The 26425-nt window shown below is 40.6% G+C and overlaps 1 protein-coding gene across 1 annotated transcript in view; it reads left to right on the top strand.

The window, feature by feature from the left end:
* Positions 1–17437, top strand: part of klf7b (Kruppel like factor 7b) — a 73105-nt gene extending 55668 nt beyond the window's left edge. The window contains exons 3-4 of the mRNA XM_061053130.1: positions 2789–2912; positions 9001–17437. Of these exons, the coding sequence (XP_060909113.1) occupies positions 2789–2912; positions 9001–9052 (176 nt within the window). The 3' untranslated portion in view covers positions 9053–17437. The remainder of the gene's footprint in view (positions 1–2788; positions 2913–9000) is intronic.
* The last annotated feature ends 8988 nt before the right edge of the window (positions 17438–26425 follow it).

A 26425-nucleotide genomic window follows, 5' to 3' on the forward strand; every position in this document is an offset into this window, starting at 1 on the left:
GAGGGAATTCAGTGGAAAATGAGAAGTTTAGTCTGTCGAGAAAAGAAAAAACCCAGAACAGAGACACAGAACTGCAGCTGTGCATGAGCAAAAAAAAAAAATGTCTTTCAGTTTGATAAATAACTCAGAGATGGTTATAAGTGCTTTGTGTTAAAGATGGGGTAACATAATAGGATCCAATGAAGGTGTCGTGCCATGATGACATTTGAAATAGCCTTGAGCAGACTCAGGCCAATGATGAATTAATATGACTACAAGAGGACGATATTTGATCGATGTGTATTCAGAGAAAAGAACAACTTGTTTATGTTTTTCGTTTCATTTTTTATTCATTAAGGTTTTTTTTACTTCATTGGAATTTTTCCTGCCAGTCACCTCGTCAAATTTTTCTTTTCTTTTTTAAATCTGCATTAAGTTGGGTGAGTCAATGTTTGAACGCACCAAGAAATATTCAGAGAAAGTCTGTGTGAGCAAGGCAGCAGAAGGGGGAAGGTGATGTTTATATTAAGTGATGACCATACTGCAAGTAATAAAGCAGCTTCATACTCTTTACTTTCCACTCTTTTGTCGATCCTTTAAATACTTTCAGTAACACTTAGCATTGATATGAAGGCAAGAACTGTCATTATGGCGTTTATCTCTGTGTGCTCGCCATGCGGGATATCTTGTAAACATTACGTCTGCAACCGCTTTGCTCCCGTCCAGGAAACTACACACCATGAGGGACGTGTGTGAACAACAACTCTGGAAAATGTCAGTTTCTGGTTGTGCTGAAATTTTATAAAAAAAAACTCTCAGGAGTGCATGTGTGAAAACAGCTGCAGTGTCATTTGTATCCCTTCTTTTGGGGTAGGGGTTTGGGGGACTGGGGGTCGTATGTTTTGATTATCTATTGATCACCATTCAAAGCTTAATCCCTTCGTTACCATTATTACTTCTTTAAGAAGCCAAATTGATCTCCCAGTCTACCTGTAGACATTGCAAACCCAGTAGTTTTCTAAATAAAGCTGATTATGAAGTTTTTCAAAGCCATACTCACTGTCTTCTCTCTCTGGCTTCCTGCCTGTGACCTACAAATCAATCTCAGTGTGCCATCTTGAAGGATGTCCTGTGTACATGTGTCTTGAGTAAAGAGGACAAGGTGAGAGGTTTCTCCCCCAGAGGAGCAGCGAGCATGGATGCACAGTTGTATCCGTTGTAGATGTCTTTTTGTCCCTTGGGGTATACTAGAGGTTACATAATGAATTCATGATGTGCTGTAAGTTCATACAAAACTTTACATTTTGATGATACTGCGGTTTTTAAAGAGATCGTAAAATATAGAGGTGCTTTAAAACAAATTTGGGTTAAATGCCTGTTGCCTGGATCCTCTGTTCTGTATCTCTTCCTTGTATCTTCTGATTGCATCGCAGGTTTAAAGGACAGAAACACAAGTAGTGTTTTCACACATGAACAAAACTCCAGAAATTATTAGCAACAAAAAAAGAGCTCCATGTGTGAAGTCAAATGTGCAAATTTTTCTCCCAACTTTAGCCCTACTTTTTTGTTCAAGCCACTTAAGTAAAACTTCCACATGAAGTTGGGGTTGTCGATGTGAGAATAAAGAAAGAAATGTTCAGGACAATTCACAGAGAGCGAGCAGGTGATGATATATAACGGACCAGTATGCAAACTAAAAAAGCTACTTCAGTATCTTCTCTGCTCACCAGTATGTCTGTGAAGTTAAAAGTAGTATTGAAATGAAGACAAAAACTGTCATCATAGTGCTGGACTCTGTTGTTGTGTTTGTCATCTTTTCCAAGCGTCTTCTTTGCGTCGCACGGTTCCACTCCAGTCCGACCTGGAAACCTAACACTGTGAACGACCTGTGTTAATAAGCAACTCAGGAAGATTTCAGGGCAGGTTGTCTTGATTTTTTTATTTTTTATTTTCAGGAGTACATGTGTGAAAACAGCTAAGGAAATAAAGAAAGAAATGAAGAATGAGGCCTTTGTTTTAGGGTATCAGAAACATGCTTTCTGTAAAGGTAGGATAAGTTCTACGGTTAAAAGAAAAACATATCAGTGTGGATGTAGCTTCAGACATCATCAAATCTCATTTGAAGACAGTCTGCTCCAACACACTACCCACACACACACACACACACACACACACACACACACACACACACATACACACCCCAAGACAAAATACACACACATACACACACACACACAGCTGGAAGGCTTTCTATCATGGAGAGATAACTACAGGCTGAGAACAATAGAGCATCTCTTCTCCCATCTGGTGAAGTGGGGGATGAAACTTCATTTACATTTCAGATCCCACCACCTCAGGGTGTGTGCGCGTGTGTGTGCATGTGTGTGTGTGTGTCCGTGCTTGTGTGTGTGTGTGTGGGTTGGTGATAGAGGGAACAAAACGAGATTCATTTCAGGGTGAATTTGGGATTATGAATTAACACGCCGCAGTGCTGAAAGACTTCATTTACAGCTAATTGAGTGTATTGGCTCATTGAAATGGCTGTTGTGTTAAAACTGGTCTGCGTGCCTGGGCCCCTGGGCTATATGTGTGTGTGTGACCATGTGTGTGTGTGTGTGTGTGTGTGTTGGTGTGCTTGGGTTTAGAGAAAGCCAGGGGTGGTAACCTGTACATTAGCGAGCAGCTGTAGTTTAAATGTGTGAAATTAGATGTAGAAATTATAATAAAATGTGACACCTCCTCCTGTTTCCCTCTCTCTCTCTCTCTCTCTCTCTCTCTCTCTCTCTCTCTCTCTCTCTCTCTCTGGCAGGTGAGAAGCCCTATAAGTGCTCATGGGAGGGCTGTGAATGGCGTTTTGCCCGCAGTGACGAGTTGACACGACACTACCGCAAACACACCGGAGCGAAGCCATTCAAGTGCAACCACTGCGACAGGTAAACACAAACACACACACACCACACACACCACACACACACACAGGCACCGACTGTATCTAAAAACAATGACAAACAATCAGTCTGTTTACATTTTAAGTACGTTGATGCCTTTCGGCTTTCAAGGGCGAGTGTTTAACCCGTCTTTGTCAACAAGTCGAACTCCAAAAATATGTGAGTCACACAGAACAACAGAACGGGTGTCAGGTCAAAAAGTGAAGCACATTTATGTCAATATTCAGGCACAATTAATGGTTAACATTGTGCATTTGTAATGTGATAAGTAACACTTGCTTTATTCTTCTATGAAAAGTTACATACTGATACAGAAAGTGAATTATTGAAAGTTTAAGAGAATCCCGTCAGAAATATTTCTTTGTCAAAATTGGTTATTAATTATCTCGTGTTTACAGACTTTATGCTTAGCTCAGCAAAATGCATCATAAAGCTACCTCTGAGTGTAAACCACAGGAACCTCACAAGTCGTCAAACTTCGACGCTCGATCAGTTGCCAGGTGTATCAAACGTAACCATCTAAGTACAGTCATAGTACCTTTTCTGGTGACCTCTGACCTGTTACCTTGAACTGCTGTAGAAGTCTGCTGATGTTGCATGGAGAGCACAAAAGGTGCTTTGGTTTCAGGCAGTGGATGAGTCTGAATATAATTACTCCTTTGTGGAGTAATGGAGGCTTGAAGCAACACAGCAGGTGTCTGTGGTATATAGTATAGACTGTATATAAACATGGACGAGGTCTCGGTGATGTCACTAACTGGTTTGTGAAGCAGACTTTTGAAGCCCATTGGTGGTGGTGGCAATATTGGAAATGCCATCTTAACCTAACTTGTGATCAATATAGTCACTGGTTAGGAGGTGGAGTTGAGGCGGGGCTTAAGCCTCCTGGCAAACAGACAACGTGACACCTGTCAATCAACTCAGCCACGCCCCTTTTCATACCTACTTATGCATAACTCAGCCTATATGTAATCAAAACCAATATTTACATATATACAAAACCACCATTTGTCAATTATTACAAATATAGAAATGTGCATTTTAATCTGTGACCTAATGGAGATTCCTTGGTTTTGAGGCCAGCCTATAGGACACTAGAGGAACAACAGTATTTGGTACCTCTGCATTAGCTTAAAAACAGAGGTTGCCGCTTGAGTTATACCTAGATGTTATATTCTGAACAAGGAGCCACTGACCAGGCTGCCATAGTAAAAATGTGAGGTGTGAACTTGTTTGGTATCAGAGCTAATATAAATGTTTCTATTAGCATGAATGTTTCTCTCTTTCCAATGAAGTGGGGAACTGAAATGTTTAAACTTAGTTTTTCCTCCCAAAAATGTTTATGCATCTAAAGCAGTCGGGAGTTTGCATCTAATTTAGCATGCATTGACATTGTATTAGTTTACACCCCATTTCACATCTCTTTCCATACATACAAGGAAATAAAATTCCGATATAAACACTTAGGAGTCAAAATGCTGTAAATGAGTCAGTTTGAAGTTCATATATTTGCCTCCTTCAGCATTTACGAGGCGCTCCTGCTTTTCTGTTGACTTGGGCAAAAATAAAAGATCAAAGTGTAGCTTATGGTGTCAACGTTTTAATATAAAATGTTATGACCCAAATGAAATCTTTTTTTTTTTTAACATGGCCACAGGAACACGTGATATAAGTTATTTTGTTGAGAATGCAGGGAAGGTTCAGTATTTAGTCCAAAAGGTTGTGTGTGTGCGTGCGTGCGTGCGTGCGTGCGTGCGTGCGTGCGTTTGAATGCTTACTCATGCCCCTGTGTTGGCAGTTAAATGGATTCTGGCTATTGGCAGACTGGTCACGACTAATTGAGTGGCACCAGATGCCAGCTCCACTTTAACATACACTCTCTCTGTATGTGTCTGTATGTGTGTGTGTGTCTGCACTACCTTTCTGTTGAACTACACACACACACACACACACACACACACACACACACACACACACTTTCGCCCTAGAGACAGTGTAATTGGCTGTTGTGGATTCCCTCTAGTTGGGGTTTTAGACATAAAACCCTCCAGAAACCTGCTGGAAGCTTCTAATCCTGGCTGAGAGCGGGGACTGTATTAGCTCCTTTTTGGCACACACACACACACGGCGCAGACACAATAGGAACACACACGTGTGTACAGAGCACAAAGACATTTAAATGCAAAGTCATATTGCCACACATGAGCATTTAAATGTGCAGACGTAACAAACTTGGTTACACAATGACACAGACATAAGCTGTTTGAGACCCTGACTGATTCAAAGTCTGCAGAGTGTTGCAGGTGTAAAAGTTATTGTGTGTGTGTCTACTGCTGCTCTTTGTCTGCCTGTAAACTGTTGGATAACTGACATCTGAACTCTTTGAGGAAAATCTACTTCTTTGACTCCAAAAGGAAACCAAAGAAGTACTCTAAAATGTGCAGATAGAAATAAACATCACCTTCAACGAGGCGTCTTTAGAAAGTAACATCCAATCTCAAAGCATTTGTTTTAAATATTGTGCAGATTTCTTATCAATTGCAACAACAAAGTTTTCTGAATATGCATCAGCACCAGCCTATGTTGGCCATCTTTGTATAGAAACAAAGCTGATGGAAAGTGTTGTATTTTGTGTGAGCCGCCACTCCTTACTGTCAACCTTCAGCACAATTTATTTCAGGCAAATTTGAGTTCACTGTTCTTGGTTGAAATGTTAAAACCTGCTGCTGCATCCTGCCACGTAATCATGGCGATCAGACACAAGAGAAAGAGAGACAAGGAAATGAAACAGGAGCTGATTTAAACACTGCCTGAGTTATGTGACTCATTAATCTATTTATTAGAAGAGAACAAGCAGATCAGTGAAGAAAAACCATCTTCCTGACTATATTGGACATATTGCTAACAATTTCTGGGTTTAATCTGCTCTCTTTTGCTCTCATTTCAGTAATGTGGGATGGGTGGCAGTAGTCTGTGATTTGCAGTCTGATACAATTTGAGGTTGTCTGCAGGTCCCAAAATGGAAGAAAAAAAAAGTCTCAAATTATGCATAATGTTGCAGGTTGTAACCGCTCCCAGTCTGAAAGCACCTTACTTTTCAGATTCTAGTGTTTCCCTTTTATGCCTTTTGATGCTCAAATAACAAGTTTGTCGGGAAATCGGCTTAACACAATCAGGATGTCTTACAGTAACACACACAGACACACATCTGTGATGGGTGGAGCCCCCAAATATTACCATGAGAATGGCAGAAAGTGGCAGCCACGGAGAAGTTAACATTAGATAGAATGTTCAATCTGACACAATTTCTCCTGGGAGACACACACACACACGCACGCACACACACACACACACACACACAGTCTGTCATTAATCCTGCCTAATCAAGCGAGGACCCCCTGATGTTTCCATGGAGCTGGAAGAAGGAGGAGTGATGAGGAAAAGGACAAAAAGAAGTGAGGAGGAGGAGGAGTAGAGAGTTTAGAGGAGGAGAAGAGGAGGATGGGACGGACGGAGGAGCAGGGGGGCGGGTACCAGCTGGTCTGGCTGCTCCACACCCCAACAGTGACACAGTAACTGGCATGGCCATCTGTCCGGTCACACACGCACACTCACTCACTCACACACACACACACACACACACACACACACACACATATTGGTGGAGGTGTACATTAGGTAACACATGGCCAGCGGAGGATTGAGGGCAAACACTGGAACAGAGACAACAGAGAGCAAAGTTCAACTGTTCACATTAATGCTGTGAAGTCTGAAAACTTGAACAAATGAAGATGCCAAAGTCGGCTCTGTCCACACTGTGTTTTATTCATTTTAACTCATTGTCCACATTATAGAAACTTAGTGTCTCATGCAGACATCAACTGGAAGCACTGAGGGGCACGGCAAAGCTTTGGTAATTAATGTAGTTACTTATTTAGTTAGCGCAATAGAATAACAAAAGTTATCTCAGGACACTATACAAAAAGAGCACGTCGAGAGCGTACTTAAGAGACCCAAGATTTTTCTAGCATGAGTGAGCAATGGAAACATAAACAAGAAAAATTCCCTTCAAACCGGCAGAAACCACGAGCAGAGCCAGACTCATTGTTGTACTGTACATCCATCTGCTGTGACTGGACGGGATCAGAAAGTGAGACAGAGAAAGAAGCAATGGAATTGCAGTCGTCAGCTATTTGGGAATGTGAATAGAGTGACATGTTATGGATGTTATTTCAATCATTATCAGATTCATATTTTATTGTTTATACACTTTTGTTTTAACTTAAACCATCAACCTGGGGTGAAGTTGTCATAGCTAATATTCAACAGGTGTGTCAGATGATGTTCGATGACATATTAGTCAAGTAGCAGGGGCGTGTCCAGGGGTATGGGCCCCCCTTAAAATCTAATTGGCCACCCCATGTACCACCCCAAAATCCCTGACTATTATTGACTATTTGCCTTGCCAGCGGTGGGACTCAGTGTGTAGAAGTTTGTGATTTATTTATTTACTTTAAATTGTGACTTTGGACATAAATCTTATTTTGAGTCCTTGAAGAATTACGCCTTGACAATGTATGTGTTGCCCTTATCTTGTGTTACTTAAAAGTCAATGTAATTAGTGCAGACAGAAGGGGGGAATAAAGGCTCTATATTTGTGTGTGTGCACACAAACTTCAGGCCATCCCTGGAAAAGTCAGTGTCCCAGTTGGGCAACCCCAATTATCACGGGTTCATTTCTGCACATCGAGAGAATAAATCACAGTAGAAGCACCTGAGAGATATTTCTGCGGTGTGACAAACTTTCCATTGTGCGTTTTCTGTTCACATTTGTCTGGATAGAACAACAGCCCGCCTAAATACACACACCATCACACATACACATCTAATAGGCTTGACTAATTAATAATGAATAAACCCTCTGGCAAAGTGAATTTTTAATTTCCCATTTTATTCTCTCCCACGTTTTGCTTTTCCCCCTCTCATTTAGTCATATCATTTGTGATGCATTTTATTGTGAATGCTCAGCTTTAATGTCTTCACCATGCTGTAGTAAAATTAAAATCATGGTGACATTACGATTCCCTTTATATTTCACATGGGCAGCACCTGGTTTTATGTCTCTCTCACACCAGGTGCAGTCACTGCAGAGTTAAATGGCCCGGCATCAGAGAGCACTGCCAGCCTGTCTGCATTAGTGTCTATGTTCATGATGCATATCTAATTAGTTTCTACAATAGTATTGTACCCGGAGCTCAAGGACTGACTGCAGAGCGGTGGAGGTCTGGCTGTGATTTATGGTCGTGTTGGAGTCGTGTTTAGGAAATCACAGAGCCTGAATACATAGACTTTCATATGTTCATCTGGGGTCACTGGTGTGACACAATGAAGTAAGACCAAAGACCGAAAATATCTGAAGTTTCTTGAATTATTAAATGTGTGTAGACTACTAAGAGATGAGCACGGCCTCTCTGCCAGTCTCTGTCTGTCTTTGTGTTTAAATAGTATTCTCTCTTTTAGATTGTCCAGGTGATATCTATCCATAAAAACATATAGTTCAAGGCGGGCTTGAGAATATCAGGTTCTCCTCGAAATAACACAGATTCAGGGAGTATTTAATTGTTCCCTACAGTAGCAGTGGGACGCTTTCCTTCAAACGCACAGAGGCAATGTTGAGTTCAGGGGGGCGCTGGAAAGTGTGGAGCATTTCCAGGAAATGCACAATGCCAGTGGGAAATACAAGAGGCCTGAGATTATGGAGCGCTCCCAAGACATACACGGAGCCAGTGGGTGTTTCAGGAGGCCTGGAAGTTTGGCCCATGTATGACTAATACACAGAGCCATTGGCTGTGACTAGTCATATCCTCTAACATACAGCACATCATTCCATTAGAACTTTGTTATTAATTGTTGTTCAAATTGTGTATTTATCTTTTCCCCTGTTCTGTTCTTTCCAAGTTTAAATTAAAAATCAACCCTACATTATATCTCCTATTTCTTCACATATTTTTTCTTGCGGTTTCAGGAGGTTTTATAAATATTAATGACACAGTTTCCCTGTTTCTCTCTGCAGGTGTTTCTCCCGGTCAGACCACCTGGCCCTGCACATGAAGAGGCACATCTGAGGTGCAGAAGGGAGAAGGAGTGGGAGAGGAGGAAGATGAAGATGAAGAGGAGGAGGAGGAGGAGAGAAAGGAGGAGAGAGGGATGGGCAGTCAAGCTACCAACCACCCGCCTCGTTCACCCCGTCCTTAAACCATGACACCTGCAGGGCGGCCAATCCATCTGAGAGGGCCGTAAAAAAAAAAAAAAAAATCGAACGGACTGACGGCCTCTCTCACCGCAGACAGGAGTCGGAGGAAAACGAGGAGTAGCTAGATTGTTGATTTTCTTTAAAATTACACACTCGCACACTTGCAATAGTAAACACTCAACACAGCCGTCTTTGAATGCATCATCCCGGTGAACCCCAGGCTGCTCTCATGCAGCTCTGGGGGCTTGGACACTGCCAAACCAACATATACTTAACTTGCTTGATGAAACATTACGCCGCCTTTTTTCTTTCTCTGTAGTCAGTGTGAGTCACTTTGGGTGAGGAGATAGTTCAGTGGGGAAACTTCAATATCCATATAATAGTCAGTTTGTTAGTGCTTAACCGGATTTTTAAATCAAATACTCAACTTTTTTCATTGTTTTTTCTCATACATGGAACTAAATAAACCATCATCTGCCGCAGTCAGCTTCAGTTACTTACGTGAAGAAAACAACAATGCCAAAATCTGCAGGAGAGAGACTGTACAGATTGACTTCTAGCAGAGCTGACTATCCTAACCCGTGTTGGACGCTGGGTGTTTCAGTGCACCTATGGGACCTCGGTTCAGTCAGCGGGTGCTCCTGCAGCTCTCAGGCTCTCCTCCAGTTAGTGTTCGCATCTCTCACCTTCACTGAGACGCCTGCCACCTCCGCAGGCCATCTGACAGAAATGCGCAGCGACACTTTCTTCCCTTTTTTTCTACTTTGAGGACAATAATTCTTCTTATTGTTGTTGATACAAAGAATGACACTTTGTTCTTTTCTCTCTCTTGGAGAAAATGTCTTAAAACTCATTGAATTGTGTTTTTGAGGTGGGGGGGGGGGAATAAAAAAAAAAAATCTAAGATGACTTCAACAGAATGTGTGGGATGAGAAGGAGGACGTTGTTGGTCTTTTAATCCCCATGTGCACCGGCTGTACTTTTGCAGTCTGTAAGCAACCAGCGGATGAACAAGAAGAAAAAAAAAACAGAATCATACCGACTCTCAGAAAAGGGATTTGTAATTTTTCTTTTTGTTTGAAAAAAAAATAAAAGCAAGGAGCAGAGAGGTCTTCATTTTTTTTGTGCTGCTCCTTCTGCCCTGCGATTCACTCCAGATGGAAAACAAAACCCTCGTATGACCCGCCGTGGTTTCGCACTCTGTCGGAGTCAGGCAGAGGACTTGCTTAAAAAACTCAAAACCTTTCTTCTTTTTTTTTTTTTTTCTTCCTCGTTCTTCGTTTCTTTTTGTTGATTCTATAAAAACTCATCCTGGAGCGCTCTCACAGACTCTGAAATCTCACCCCCCTGGCATCACTGCAGGGCAAGAGCAGAGGCTGACGAGCCGCTTTTTGGTTATTCACGTGGGATTTAAGACGCCAACGGACCTTTTGTGCGCCGTGCCCGGACAGACGCGGTCACACGCACGGCCTGGTCAAACTTGCCTGTTTCGTATCCATTGACTGCACTGACTTTTTTTCTTTTTTTCAATGTTATCTGTGCTTTTTTTTCTACAGCGAAAAAAGGAACACAAAGACAAAAAAATGATAAAAAGACTTGAAAAAAAATCCAACACAAAAAACAATCCTGTCTCGCTCTACACATTGTATACAGAACAAGCACACATACTCCGTCAACACACATGCACACACACACACACACACACACACACACACACACACACACACACACACACACAGACTTACACTGCAGTTTCTTTTTGCTTACGGCTCTTCTCGAGATAAGACTAATAAGATTTAGGAAATAATTATTAAACTAATGAACAGAGTTGGAAAACAAAACACTGCATGGCAGCCTTTAGTGCAAATACACACACACACATACACACCAGCTCATGTACGCACAGACACACACACACACACACACACACACACGCACACTCTTCCTGGATTTATATGTTCTGCTCCCAGATCTTTTTTCACAGTAGGAATTTAGCAACTGTTGTTTAGTAGAGGAGTATCTTAGCTCTCGGCTGGAGGTAACAAACGATTCCAAATCCTTTGAAGTGAGAAATCAGCTTGTTCTCAGTTCCAACAATCACCCACATATCCTTCGCTACAGTTTCTGCCTCTCATTTAATCAGCGTTTTTTACTTCAGAGACTCTTAGCTGCAATCGGGGGTATAAGCCACTTTTATCAGACTTTCATCTCGAGTAAATAGAAATAAATCAACTCCGACAGGCCTTTTATCAAAACTTCATACAACTGCTGAAAACATATCGATAATCCTGTCGATAATGTACAGAGAATTAGAATTATCAAGGTCCCTTTTCAAGCATCAGCTCGTCTGGTTCTATGAAAACCTCTTGTGAATCAGCTTCTCAATTACAAAAAAAAAACCAGACGTTTGGCTGTTGCACAAATTGTCGGTGGGATCACATCCTCGGAAAACTTTCCCACAATTGATGTCACCAGAACAGCAATCAACAAAAGTTTAAGACCAAATTTTTATATGAAGAATACGATTTCAGAGAAACTGATTATCACACTTAAAGCTACCCTGCAAGATTTTGGCCCACAAGTACTGCTCGTTTTAGTTTTGAGTTTCCATATACATCCCAAAACTCATAATCAACATCTATTTACCCAGATCAACAGACCAACAGATGGAAGTAGTTACGCTCAAGAAATATGAAGTAATGTACCAACAAAGGCAAGAAAGAAGGAGACTGCTAAGGAACCAACACATGAATAAATGCAGAATTAAGTACTTAAAAATAAATATGACTTTGTGAAGAAGGACATAAAATGAACCTTTTCATTGAATGTAAAACTAGGAAAATTGTATTTTTGTAAACATGGTGTTGTTTACAAGAAAATGTGCGAGGTAGCCTACCTTTCAAATCAGCTCCAACTGAGACATTTGGATTTGTTGCATTGCGACTTGCACTAAACTCTTTCCAAATTGAAAATACTTCCCCTTGAAACCCAATGTGAAATATTCATTATTGTTGTACAATTTGTCTTTGCACTTTGGTCTTATCGTCTGAGTACTGCAGCATTGATGTAGGCAACTTTCCATGAAAGTCAACACATTTTATTAAAAGAATAATCACTGATTTTGAATCCATGTCGCTGAAGACTAATGCATAACAATGGCTTCTATCTCTAACCTAAGGGTAATCACTTACCCTGGAATCTCTGATGTAAAAAATATCTCATGAGAGGTGAAAACTGGGGAGAGCAAATATCCACACCTGCTTCTTTTGCTCAATGGGTTGTAGAAAATCTAAACTCGCCTTGTGATCAGGGCATTACTGATACCGCCAACACCAACACTTACACCGCTGCTCCATCTGCCCACCACCACCTTTATGCCCTGTAGCGCACGCTAACAGTCTAATACTCACTTCTGACTGGTACGACTGGGTAAGGGTTCACGGTTCCTGAAGCTGGCGGGGGTTTTCATATCCCAGCATGCCCAGTCATCGTGCCAGTCGGCCTTGCCAGCCTTCATTAGGTGAAACAGTGAAAACATTCCCCTTCAAGGGGGTTTTATGGTGCAGCTTCGAACAATCGATACCAAAAACCTCCAGCGTGGAACTGCCCTTCAGCCACGGGCAAAGTCTCCCGGGTCAGGAGAGATCAGCGGGAGACCGCCTCCATATGAGGCCTCTGTATCCAGCGGCAGCTTTCTCTACTAACTCTCTCTTTCTGCTAAATACAGCGTAAAGCAACCCACGTTTGGGATGAATCCAGTGTTTCACTTTTGATTTTACTTCATTGTTTGGTTTCTGTAACAAAAGCTGTATTGATGGTTGTTTTCTTCAGCTTGGATGATGCAAAAGTCATGCCAAAATGTTGAGACATGCAATGGGATGTAGAAGGAACCCCCCCTATACAGGACGTACAATCATAGAGGGACGGGGATCGTAGCACTTTTGTGAAGCTTTTGATGGCATGAATGTGCATATGTGTGTGTGAGTGTGTGAGTGTGTGAGTGTGTGTGCGTGTGTGTGTGTGTGTCCACATTAGGCAAACTGTGAGGGAAGCAGTGATTCAGCAAGGTGGTTGATAACAGATTTTTAACTGCTGAACATGTGTGCAACCTTGTGGGAGAAATTTTGGTTTTTACTTCTGTTGCTGAAAAATGCTCTTAATCCAAGCGATGGCTGACAATGTGTTTATTCTTTTTTTGGTTAAACCCTTCATTCATCCATACATCCACTCACTTGCTCATCCGAATGCTGAGATCAGTATCAGTATTTGGCCTCTCGATTATCTGCGCGTAAATCATATACTTAAAATACCATATTCAGCACAAACGTTGTTGTTAACAGTTGTTTCCTCAGTAAAAGGAAGTAGGACACATAATCAGCTGCTCATTTGCATTTTGTCCCCATTTGTCTCGTCGCTTTCCGTTAGCCAACTCATTTTCTGAGCTGCTAACCCCAAAAGAGAACCTAATTCACAGAAAACCGACGAATGCCGTGTTGTCTTGCAGTCGAGGGCAAACCTTTGGCTGCATGCTGACAAACAATGGAAACTAATTTATGGTTGACATTGATCTGCTCCTTTGGAAAACCATGCCAAATGACAACCCTTTTCTGGGTTTTAAGGAACAAGATATTGGACAATATGCCCAAAACTATAAATACAGAGGATTCAAGGAATTGTGCTGGATAGTATTCAATAAATTTGACTCATAGCTCTTCTTCTCCCCTTGAATTAAAATCCATCTTGACATCCAGCAGATCTCAAAGTCACTTCAGATACCATAGCACATTTCGTCTCTTTGCCTGAAGAAGCAGGTTTTCTGTCACAGTGTTGCTCCGGGTCTCATGTCGTCTCTCAGGCTCCTCCAGGCCAGCTATAGCTGTCCCACTGCTCTGATTAGCATTAGCACTCCCGGGTCCTCTTCTCCAGTCGCAGTTCGGCTAATGAGATCGCTCTGGGTCACAGGGAAACTGAGCGGTCTGGAGCAAACAAAAAAACAACAACAAAAAAAACAGGGACCTTGAGATGGACGGATTCCAACGCTTTGTACCCAGTGGACAGATTTGATGTAGACACAAGAGATCCTGTTAGCATAGAGAAATGCCAGGAGATAGTGAGATATATTAAAATAAACACTAAACTGTGATGGAAAAGAATTAAAGAAAACATTTTCCCACATGAATATCTAAATCATTACATCAGCCTTTGCATTTTATCTCATGGATTACAGATAAAATAAATGACCATTTATCCGCAAAGTCTCAACCGTCTCTATTCCTATAACGATAAAATACCATTTTTGTTTCCCTCCATCCTCACCCCTTCTCTTCCTTTCTGTCCACAGCAGTTGTCCATGCACTATCAGCTGCAGGAATGCACACTTTACACATTTTGCCCAAAGATTTGCATATTTGCAAGTAAACTGCTGTGAATGTAGTAGATTTAGTGACGAGCTGAGAGGCAGAGATGCAGAAAACGAGTCTTGGATGGGAGGTCAGAAGGGTTAGTGTTTTCTCACCTGATCGGCCCATTAACTCTTAATTACCAGCGTGCTCGGACTTCATGCTCCATAACATTTTCAGTCCCTTGTCTACTGCTAGCTGGAGCCGAACTCATCGTTCACAAATGTAAAATAATATTCACATGGTCTTAGGTGTCTGGTGTTGTTGTGCTGGCAGGGTTAGCAGGAGTGAGGAAGTTTAGATTACGTCAGCTGCTTAGCACGCTGCCAATAGCACCAGTGAATTTCATATCAAAGTGCAGTCAGAGTGGGTCTGGAGTCTTGGGAAATTGTTTACATTGGAAACCAATTTTAATTCACCAACTGTTCAAGAGTTTACCAATGTATCATCTGTGTAGAGTTCAGAAGAAATCCCAAAAGGACATTTCTGTCCTTGGGAACTTAGTGAAGGCAGGTTGGTCTGAATCTGGGATTGATTCGTATTGATGCAAAAGCAAGCAGAGAGGCTTCGGATGGCCAAGCTTCATCTGAAAAGATGGAGTCTACACACTTTCAGTAGGTTTGCCCAATAGAACACCAATATGTTTTTTCTTACTAACAAGCAGAAACATTGGCCAATTATACGGACAAGTTATGCAGGTGCAGCCTAGATCATGGTCTCATTGTACCAAATTTCCTGCATCCATTTAAACTTAAACATTCTTCTTTGTAGTTTTGACATGTGTCACTCATTGGAGAACTTGTCAAGGTATCTGCAATTAACAACCATTTGAACTAGTAAATAGCCTGAAAGGGTTCCGAGTAAGAAGAAGAGCAAATTCAGACTCAAACCAACAAACCCATTTAAAAAAAAAAAAAAAAAAAAGTCTCTAAACATTGTCCTTGACTCCAGGCAGTTCTTCTAACATTGTCCGTTCAGGGACCAGGCTCCGGTTTCCACAGTTTCCAACATATTACTCAGAAGAAGGATTGTCAATTTAGGCAGCTTTTGTAAATAGTGTGAGATCTTTCATACAGATCTGTATTTGGCAACAGCACTGTCTCAGACATTTCAGCATATCTATAGATCGGCTTTAGTTCTCGCAAACATTGCGCTACATAATCATATTTAGCTATCACACTCTCCATGTGCACGCACTGCTAGCATAGTCTGTTGGAGCACTCTGTCAAATATCCACTTAACATGTGTCACTGATCCAGGATGCACTTTGCCACCAAGAACCATTTTGCTACACGTCCACATACAGACTAAAACCTCTGGTGAAATGCCTTTTACATCACCGTTATTCTGAGGAATAGGTTGTACTTTCAAACATTCAGTCAAACTGGGACTTGGTTGAATTGTCTTGGCGTCAGTAGCATCCTGAAGTGACTGTCTGTTTCTACTGTGTTTGTCTTTGCTTGAAGTGTCAGTATATAAGAGATTCACAGATCTTTGCCCCTGTCCTTGTGTCTGTACATTTCACCTCACTCCAACCGAAACCCTCTCCACCCAAACCTCGACCATCTGAGCCCCTTTGGGTTCAAACATGCTCAGAGTCCTCACATATCCAGCTGTTCTGTTCTGGGAGCTGTTCTCAAGCGCTATGCAGCTTTTGAGCTCCAAGCAGTTCTTCAGAAAGACTGCAATATCTTTTCCACTTTTCTATCCAAATGTCGTCAGTCAGAACAGTGAAAGTCCAGACAACTCGTCTGTGTAGGTGCATCTCTGTCGGTTTATCTGCACAGCTAGACCCTGATGCTTGAGGGATTTGTATGGGTAACTTCAAGTTCAAGAACTTCTTGAGGACAGTGGTTCCCCCCTCTGTATGTGCAAAACAAATCTGTCTCAGAAATGTTCTATTCGTCTTACGTACAAGCTTTGTCAAATAGTACAACTTTATTGCTAATCAATTTTTTGTACAATTTTGGTAAAGCAATGCCTTCACAATAAGTAACAAAAAAAAAGTTATTGTATACAATATTGTTGATTATCATCATCAGAACTCTATTAGTGATTGGCTGTAAATGAGATTTTTTTTATTTCTTTCAATTGATAACATTTAAATTTGGTTGTTTTCCCCAAACTTGGGTCTTATTTTCTTACTTTTGCCCATCGTTCCTAATAATTATGGTTATTTCTAAACGGGGTTATAGTCAAAATGAGACCAAAGTTATAATGAACAACTGAGCATACTCTCAATTAGTAAGCATTAGCACCCATACAACAAAAATCTGATGAACAGACAGACATGACTTGGATGCCAATGTTCATGTCACATAATGAAATAAGTGACAAGTCCTTTATTGTCTTTAGAGAAAGCCCCTTTCTATCATCCAGTCTGTATACGCATCTAACTCAAACTAAACCAACTTTCTATTTCCTGGGGTGAGTTGACATGTAGAGAAAAGAGAAGACAGCAGATGTGTTTTTCTCCATCACAACATCCCTCTCACCTGTCTCTCCGGGGCTCTGTTACTCTGATACCTTTCATTTCAACCTTCAATCCATAAACCTTCACTCCACACCCACCTTCCTCTCCGACATCACCTTCACATCTGTTGGGTTTTTTTACGTTTTACTTTCCTTTCTGTTGTTTTACTTACAATTTTTGCTGTACAAAGTGTTTAAAATATTATTTGTATTATATGATGTTAGTATGGTAATGTTCTTTATTAAGGAAGAAGAAAATTTATTTTTGTTACTGGTCTGTTTCATAATTCTTTTCTAAATTGGTATTGTAAGATATCTATGCAAGAACTGTTAAGTGGAGCATTTTTATTTAAGAATGTAATATGTGTAATAAATGGTAGAATCTGCTCATGGCTCTCTGGTATTTTGTTCAATGGCATGTAACTAAGACTAAACCTTATCAAAACCTCTCTTTCCCAATTCACAACACACTTTGAAATACTGCAGACCGGTTTGTGGGTTTCTTTCTCAATGCAATAATGGACATACCTCTACTTGATGCAGAATCCTCCCTAACTGCACATTCAGATATGAATGAAGTGAATGAAAATAATAAAAATTCTAGCTTTCTTTTTCTGGTGACAGCAGTGTTTACCTTGCAGCTGTTGTCTAAATGTGCTCTAAAATACTGTTTGGAAGATAAAGAGAACCAATGTAAATGTTCTAATGTTGACAAATTCACATGGCTCTTCGTCTTTTGGGTGTACAGGAAGAGAACATAGACTGTAAATTATTGTGGATGAAGCCTGAGCGATGTCCCCTATTTGTTACTGAAGGGGGGCTTTGGAAGCCTGTTGATGGCGGTCGCCATGCTGGAAATGTTGTCAGTCATGAGAGGACAGTCAGATCTAGAAAAACATCAAACCTTTTCTAACCTTTTTTTTCCTCAACCAGTTTTGTCTTAATGTATAATTACAGGTTTAAGCACTGTGACATTATCACACATCCCCTAAAATGCTATTTCCATTGTTTATTCCCCCCCTGGATTACACATCCTGTCCCCACTACTTAACTATGTCCTCTGTTTTTATTGTGTTTTCAGTTAGTATAACTTTAGTCAATAAGGTATCCAGCTAGCAGTCACTGTTTGTTGCACAAAAAAGGAAATCAGCCATCCTCAAAGAGAATACGAGAAGTAGTAGTGGAGAGAAATGGCAGAGGACAAAGGGACCAAAGCAATGAACATTCGAAATGCCACCAAATGCCAAATGACAAAGAAAGCAAATGAATGATTGTTTCATCACACCGTTACTTTTAAGTACATCTGCGGGCTTTGCAAGAGCCAGTTATAAGGAATATTGCACATGGCCAACATGTATCTTTTCTTCAGGGGTTTAGTCTCTTCTGAACTGTCACATGTTTCATTCCCCCCAGAGATTGTGTGCCTTTGCTTTACAGGCATTAAATTCTGAGTATAACCTTCTACTGAATGACTGAAATCACTCCTGTCTGGACACCCAGACGACTTCAATTATGAGTACCATGGTGGCACGTTATTCTATCTTAATGGCCATTTAAGGCAGATGGACACATCCTGTCCAGCCGCTGGCAAGAGCACAGACGTACGGAGACCTAGTGTGGCATTACTACAACAGAAAGGCTCGTATTCTCAATAAAGCTGCTAATTTAGGTCTTTATTACTGATTAAAACAATCTCATGAATTTCTATGGCTCTCCCCTGCCTGTAAATGGCTGCTTATAGTGTCCTGGTCTTTAATTAGAGCTGACTTGTCACTGACTGAGCTGATGTACAAACCAGTGACATGCACACTAAATGAGGTAATCAAATAATGAATGGCTGATTGGGGATCAATTAAGCAGAAGTAAGGGAGCTCGTATACAGCATATCGGCTCTGTGAGTGTGTCCTCCTACATAGAAACGGCTAATTAACTAATTAAAAGGGACCAAACTGATTGTATTTCTCTGGAAGGACATAATTTATATCTATTCATTCAGTTTAAATCATCTTAAATGGTCAGTCTGCTTTTCTGTAAATACAGACTTCGCATTTCCACACATGCTTTTATTCTCTTTGCTTTCAGAGTGCTTAAGAAGCTGGATGAAGACATTTCAGCAAAGCCAACGCAGAGGATTATTATCGTTTCTCAGCAGTGGGCTGTGTTGGCTGGAAAAAGGGGACTCACAATGATGATTAGTGTGAGCATTTTGAAGTTTTGCAAGCTTATTCAGTTTTTGTCAGGGTTAGAAAAGCAAGACGAGTGAGCTGTTTATAATCTTATTCTGCAGCATTAGTCTGTGTGGTGTCGGTAAGTGTTTACAGAAACAGCAAGCATCAGCTTTCCCTAAGAGCAGAAATAAACAGGAATGTGTTGAATTGCCTCATAGCATATTCTGTATATCTCCCAGAAGAACCATGTCAGCTCATTTGTGTGACTGTTAAACCGCACTGTCCACCACCACCACCCACCAAACAATGCTGCTTTGTAATGGAAGAGAAATAAATTGGGCACTAAAAAACGGCTCTAAAAACATCCATGGCAACTAGAAAACAACATGAAAAACAGTGAATCCTGACAATTTTAAAGTAATAGCTCTAATAGCATTGTTTACAGTGTCTGCGTCCAATCTGATCTTTCAATGTGTCTGCAACCCACAGCTAACTTAGCCTTCCACCATTTTCCCGACTTTGAAATAATGAGCCCAAAAGAGAAACCAAGAGTCAAGAAAAAAACTCAAACACAATGAAGAAAAACAGGAACCAAGCCTCGTTGATGGCTGTGATGGATGGAAAACAATTTCTTTGCCGTTTTAATACGGTAAGACATCATTTCATTTGCAGCTTAAACAACATAAATCATTAATACATGTCTTGTGACCAGATGCTCTGCAGACAGAATCTTATTAATCCTTTATTAATATTTTCTCTTCAACCCTGGGGAGGAGTGTGAGTGGATGCACTTTTGATGCGTTTGATATGAAGGAACCCGAGAGCGCCCACACTTTGCTGCTCTCGGACAGGTGGATGTTTCTCTGCAGTCGGTTTCCTGGTGTTCTGGGTTCGTCTCAGGCTGCCAAATTCAATACAGCCTCTGCCAGCTTCAGGGGTGGGAACCCTGATTAGTTTTGACTCTGTCTTCCTGAGTTTAAACACCAGCTTCAACATGCAGTCAGTGGAGAAAGCATTTGCCTGCTTCCCTCCTGGGTGCAGTTTTTCACTCTTCACTCTACAGAAGGAAAAAAAAGTATTTTTATACTTCTGGAGAAACTACCAGTAGCTTAGCAGGCAGAGGTCTAAGGTAGACAGTCTGGACTCCCAGAGGTCAGGGGTAGAAGAGTGGAGTGGTCTGTGTAACTTCCCTTTGTACATGTTCAGAAAGATGAACTCATTACAGCGAGTGTCTGAGGAGGTCCACAGACAATCAGGTCTTTAGCTTATCTGCTGCTTACAGCCACTCAGGAGGTCAAACACACATTAGCCCGCTATCCGGCTAATCTCTGTCTCCCCGTCAGTCACCGCTTCCTGCCCACTCCACTTCAGTAACTCTCTTTCTCAACTCTCTTTCTCTCTCGAAAACATACGTAAGTCCACGTGTTGTGCTTCCTCAATGAACCAGGTTATAGCCGACACAAAAACTGATTCCTAAATGTCATGTGAACAAAAAAGAATAGCGTCATTTTAAAAAAACACTTTCAGTGGATTTAAGCAGGAAATATTAGAATTCAGATCTGAAATATTGAATCCCTTGACTGACTTTAAATGAAAGTAAAAGTTTAAAAAGGCTTCCACTGCTAAATACCCACTAGCCACTAAAAACTCAAATGTAGACACATTCACGGAGTAAGTACAGCCTGTGGGCGATCTTCATTTCGTCAGTGCAGCAGAATTTGACATCAATAACCCTCTTCATCAGCCAAAAAATAATGATGAAGTAAAACTTTAAGGCAGACACTGCAATGTGTTTTAAGGATTTAGTGGCAATTTCCAGAAATGTTCTTGCTGTCTTAAATGTGAAAATTGCAGAAAAATTGTTCCTACAACTTCTCTCTGACTGACTTGAAAACTGACTGACAGTGTTTAAACCCTGAACAGAGGAAGTAACATATATTGAGTCGATATAAGAACAACAGGAAATGACTGAATCAAAATCCTATAACAATAACAGTCATACCAAAAAAAAAGCAAATAACATTAGCATAATAATAAAACAATTCCTGATCATATATCCGACGTGATGTAGGGAAAATATGCAAAAACTAGACAATAAATAGCAAATCTAAAGTTTATCAATCTAAAGTGATAAACCCTGAATCTATTTTGTAAAGTGCTGATGATCTCAAACATACGAATAGGACGTTGTGCCCATTATTTACAAATTTGCAAACATATGGTGTCTTAAAAAATGTTATTAGTTGCCTTGTTTAAACCTTTCTGGATTAATATGTCATGTCAAAAACACAACAGGCAATCATTTGTGATAGGCCTACAGTATATATTCATCAATGAGGTGCAGTCATAGGGAAACAGTGCTGCCAATTTTCCTAGGAGAAATGCAACTACGCAAACACAAAGCTCAAATAAGTAAAAGCCTCTCTGCATGATGAAGTAGAACTGAGGCGTAATCAGGTAACATTCCAGCTTGTTCTGAAATATTCATCGAGTAAATCATCCTCTTTGTGCAGACGATGAGCGCTACATGTTCCTCTTATCACACAGAGTCAAATATCGAGCAGTGATGTTTCTTCCCGTGTCTCAGTCAGAGCCTCTGCCGTTCGGTTGACTTTATCACCGGCTGTACTGTAAAGCTTTAAATTATTCAGTGCATGCACAGATCCAGAGAAGGAGAGAGAGGGGGGGGGGGGAGACATTATCTCTGACAGCAGCCTCTATTTCTCTCCTCTTCCATCTCAGTGCACATCAGATCAGACAGTGTTTACCAGAATAAACCTGGTCCTCCTTCCTCCTCTCTGCTTTCCTGTGGATTGTCCCTCATGCTGGTGTTTGCTTTGCACTTACATTTCTGGACTGAAGTGCTAAGTTTACTCTGCAGCTGTGGATTAGGTAACACTTTAGGTTTATGTACATTGCATACTCGTACATAATGTAGGTAAACGGAAACAAGATGTAAACTTAAAGGATAAGGATCCCTAAAGGATACTGTACAGTATAGAAAAAATACCCATTTTTTTATTATACCATGGAACAGTTTGTATTCGGTGTACTGGAGGGGTAGACAGTATATTGGAGGGTCGGCAAAACTACATCATTCTTTCATTCTTTTCTTGCTTGGATTTCACTAAATAACTAACATGGTCAAGCTTATATCTCAATGTTCATGTTGTAGACTTAAGGCTCAAATATAATTGCTTTTGAACCACACGTACCCATACGGCAAATGCTCACATACTTCCCTATTTACAACGCGTGTTACTGGAGGACTCCTCTAGAGGGAGCACCACATTACTCAGACGGCGTAAAAAAAAACAAAAGTAGAGATGATCTGTCGCCAGCTCACGTGACCAGTCACGTATCAGCACGCTTTGGTGACAGCAGGAAAAACAGTCAGAGAGCAAAAGCAGGTGGAATGCAATCTGCTGTAGTGACAGACAGGCTCACGTCGATGGTAATACGAAGACGGTTTCATTTTCATTATAAATAGATAGAAGCTAAAAATCCATTTTAGACCAAAATTTAAACTTTAGCTTTATGCTTCATCGCAGCATCAGGTTTATGATTTCCTGACCTCCTTGAATGCATCAGAAATGATCAATCTGACCTTTATTCAACTAAAAAGAGTTATTCAAGTAGTTTTATTCTCCTCTTGAGGACGGACTTGACAAAGTTTACATTTCTACCTTTATAAATCTGCATGATCGGGATATTTCGGCTAATTTAAGACCTGTAAATTACAATGCTTCAACAAACCCCCCAGGAAAATCCATCCCTATATAGGAAACTATTGAATGGCACCCCTTAACATTAGTCCCCTAACATTAGCAGACATTAATGGTGAATTCTAGGTTATTATCTATGGGTTCTTAAGTATTCACCTACACACACGTATCAGTAGAAATTTGACTCTAAATGAAGCCTTTTACACAATCCGTTCAAAAATAGCTCCAGTGGGACCTTCATAATCATAATGTAACAATGACACAACCAGAGACTGATGTGTTACTGGAGTCTCACTGACGGCCTTACTCATCTAAAATATGGTAAACAGCGGTAGAGTACTTATTATGTTTTCAACGTCTGATTCACTGAATCATTTTAAGCTCGCAATTTTGAGATCACAAGTCTCCAAACTGTCACCACAGAATCTGAAAACACCACTTTGACTTCCATGAATAAACTGTGTGTGGTCCTTTTTCTTTTCCAGGAAGCCATTTAAACAGATTCCATTTGATCTGACAAGTGTTATTATGTATTTAGCGTCCCACTGTGATTTGTGTTGCTTCCCATAGTTACTTATTGTGTATTGCCATTTCATCTATCTTATTTGTGTATTATTCTACGTGTACTTTAGGACTGTTATACAGTAGCTTGGTGCTTAGTTACAGAAGATGAGAAAGGCCAAGTTTGCCAAAAAATGGACTCAGTTATTGCAGCATCACAAAATCATTTGATATCTTAAGATAACAAAACAAACAGTTACCTAAGGACATGAAAAGTCAGGCCATTGTTTCATTTATACTCAAAAAGAATTTAATTTGAACCTTTCTTACAGATGTTAGGAATGTAAATCTAAAGTTAAAGACATACCAAATATAGCATTGCTGGTTTCTTCTTCAGCAAAGGACCATGGTATAATCAGGGTAATGCACTTGGAGGTGTCCATTATCAGGATTTGATGGACCAACTGGAGGCCAGAATCATTTGAAGCACTTAGCAGTCATCATGTTTTCTTCAACCTCCTCTAGCTTTAATAAAGTTGATCTTTTTGCTGGAGTGTTGCTGGAGTTTTGGGACCTCTTCAACCCTTGGAGGTGCAGCAGGACCATTTTTGTTTGAATATTATGATCGGGAGAATACAGTAAATCTTCAAATGGTATGTCAAAAGACAGTAAAATCGTTGTCCCTTGGTCGGTGGTCTGACAGATGAGTAGATTGTGGCTGCTGTGGTGGTTGGATCTCTAAATGGTTTATATTTGTCACACTAGTGGTAGCTTTCCAACGATGCGAGTATACTTACAAACAGAAGTTGTGTAAGTAGTCGTGATGATGAGAAAACACACTCAGTACAGATAGGAACAGTGTTTCATCGTTCCGCTTGAGTCCTGTAGTTCATGAAGATGGTAAAGCAAGCTTCAGATCTGTTCATACACTCCCTGAAACAAATCATGTTAGAACCACTAAATGGAAATGTGTAGAAACTGCAGTGTATCGAGAACCTAAATGATCAGTATAACAATCGTTAAGTTAGCGGCCGTTTTATGTTTCACTATCTTTACAACCATATTACAGAAACACTGGATCACTTTCATACAACCCTCCTCTCTGATGGGTTGCTCCAGCTCGGGAGGCTCTGTAGATAATATAGTTCTTCAGTGCCTACAAAGAGGTCTCAGCTCAGGGTGTTCCTGAGACCTGTCTGAATGGTGACCTCTGTTTCCTTCCTAATGGATTCTGCTGTAAGATGTGCTGCTACATCCACGGAAGCTATTAGGAAAAATTCTATTATATAACCCAGAGGAATGGCGGTTAAACCATTCAAAAATCAGACTGACATTGTAAAGGAAAGCATCAATTTTCCTTTAATCAGAAAGCTATCGACTCTCCTCTGAGGTAAGTTTGTGATAGAGTTCCTCTTTTCTTTGATAAAGCAGCTGAGGGAGCAGCACAGATTTTAAGCTAAAAGCATTCAGCTCTTTGTGACTCTGTAATCATCCAACATGAAACAATATAAAAAGAGCGAGCAACACGGCCACTCGAGGGCCTGTTTCTACTTGCAGATATGGTTAAACAGAAGACGTGAGTGTTTACTGGAGAACAAAGAGATCAACAAACAACATGGATACCCACGAAACACTTTTGGAAATAGTTTATTTTATATTCGAGCCTGCAAAATAGTCTATTTTCTTGCCCAACATCTCCAAGCAGATCAGACCTGTGAGAGTTCACAGTGTCAGTGATGTTTCATTGAATCGCCCCCTAAGGCATTTTTAATATAGAGACGAAGCAGCAAGTATCCTTTGGGCGGCATCATTTATAAGATTGAGCTGAAAAATCATGAGCTCAGTAATAAATGATGCAGATCCTTTCAAATTTCATGGTATCTAATACTGTATTGTGATATATTGTTGAGGTATTTTTGCATGAGCAGATACAAAAAAAAGGAATGAGAGTGAATATACACAAAATAGTTTATTTAAATTGATTTAGAAAAATAGAAAGAAAAATCAATCTGTGAAAATTAAGAAGATAACTGAGGTGTGAAAAGCAGAGACATGAGTAGGTGTGTGTTTGATCTTTTGTGTGTAACCTTCTTTGTGTTTTAAAAGACCGAGAGCATTTACTACGCTTCTGTGTCGTGCACCTGGTGCATCCTGCGTAGCCCATTGTGTAAGAGGAAAAGGAAGAGGAAGCCTGACCTGATATACACACACATATATACACACACACATAACCATTCACACGCATACACAATCAGTCCCTGAGTCCCTGAGTCAAGGTCTCAGGTCATCGTTCGTGGATGTGCTCTGATAGAACTGGAACAAGGAGCAAAACAACACAACACTGTGCCACACAGAGCACAGTGTGTGTAAGACTGCATTCCCCTCTCTGACTGAGGACTGCTGTGAGATGTTCATGTGCTCAGCGTGCTCCATGTGTATATGTGGACATATGTGAGTTGTTAAATGTACTTCAATATTTAAAGTAGACCCAAAAAGCCACATTTTTCATTTTACATTATTTATGTTTAACTTCTTGAACTTGTAGGTCTCGTCTCTTCTACCCTCTCCTTGGTCTGTATCTCACAACATCTCTGCCCCAGAAGAGACCCCAAAATAATCTGTGAACTCAGGACGACGCTCGGATTTTCTGTAAAAGTTTGAACAGCTGCATTAAAAGCAGCGCTTGGCAAAAGGGGTCAAAAATAGTCCAAGACAACACAGAGACAGGGCGTTATGTTCGACCCCTGACTGTATAGCATCGGTGACTAAATGTATCTTTCAACAAATCCTTTAACTTGTGGTGTAGCGCAGGGTATAGGCAGGTATATGACGTATACCGGAGACGTCACTTTATCATCAACTTCTACATGGGTTGTGATAACGTTTTGCACAAGTGACCTTTGGGTCATTTATCTGCTGCGACCAGTCTGCTTCTTTCCAAAGAAGATAAAGATACACCAATGGTTATCAGTGGCGATTC

The sequence above is a fragment of the Labrus mixtus genome, chromosome 13 (genome assembly GCF_963584025.1).
Source record: "Labrus mixtus chromosome 13, fLabMix1.1, whole genome shotgun sequence".
NCBI lineage: Eukaryota > Metazoa > Chordata > Actinopteri > Labriformes > Labridae > Labrus > Labrus mixtus.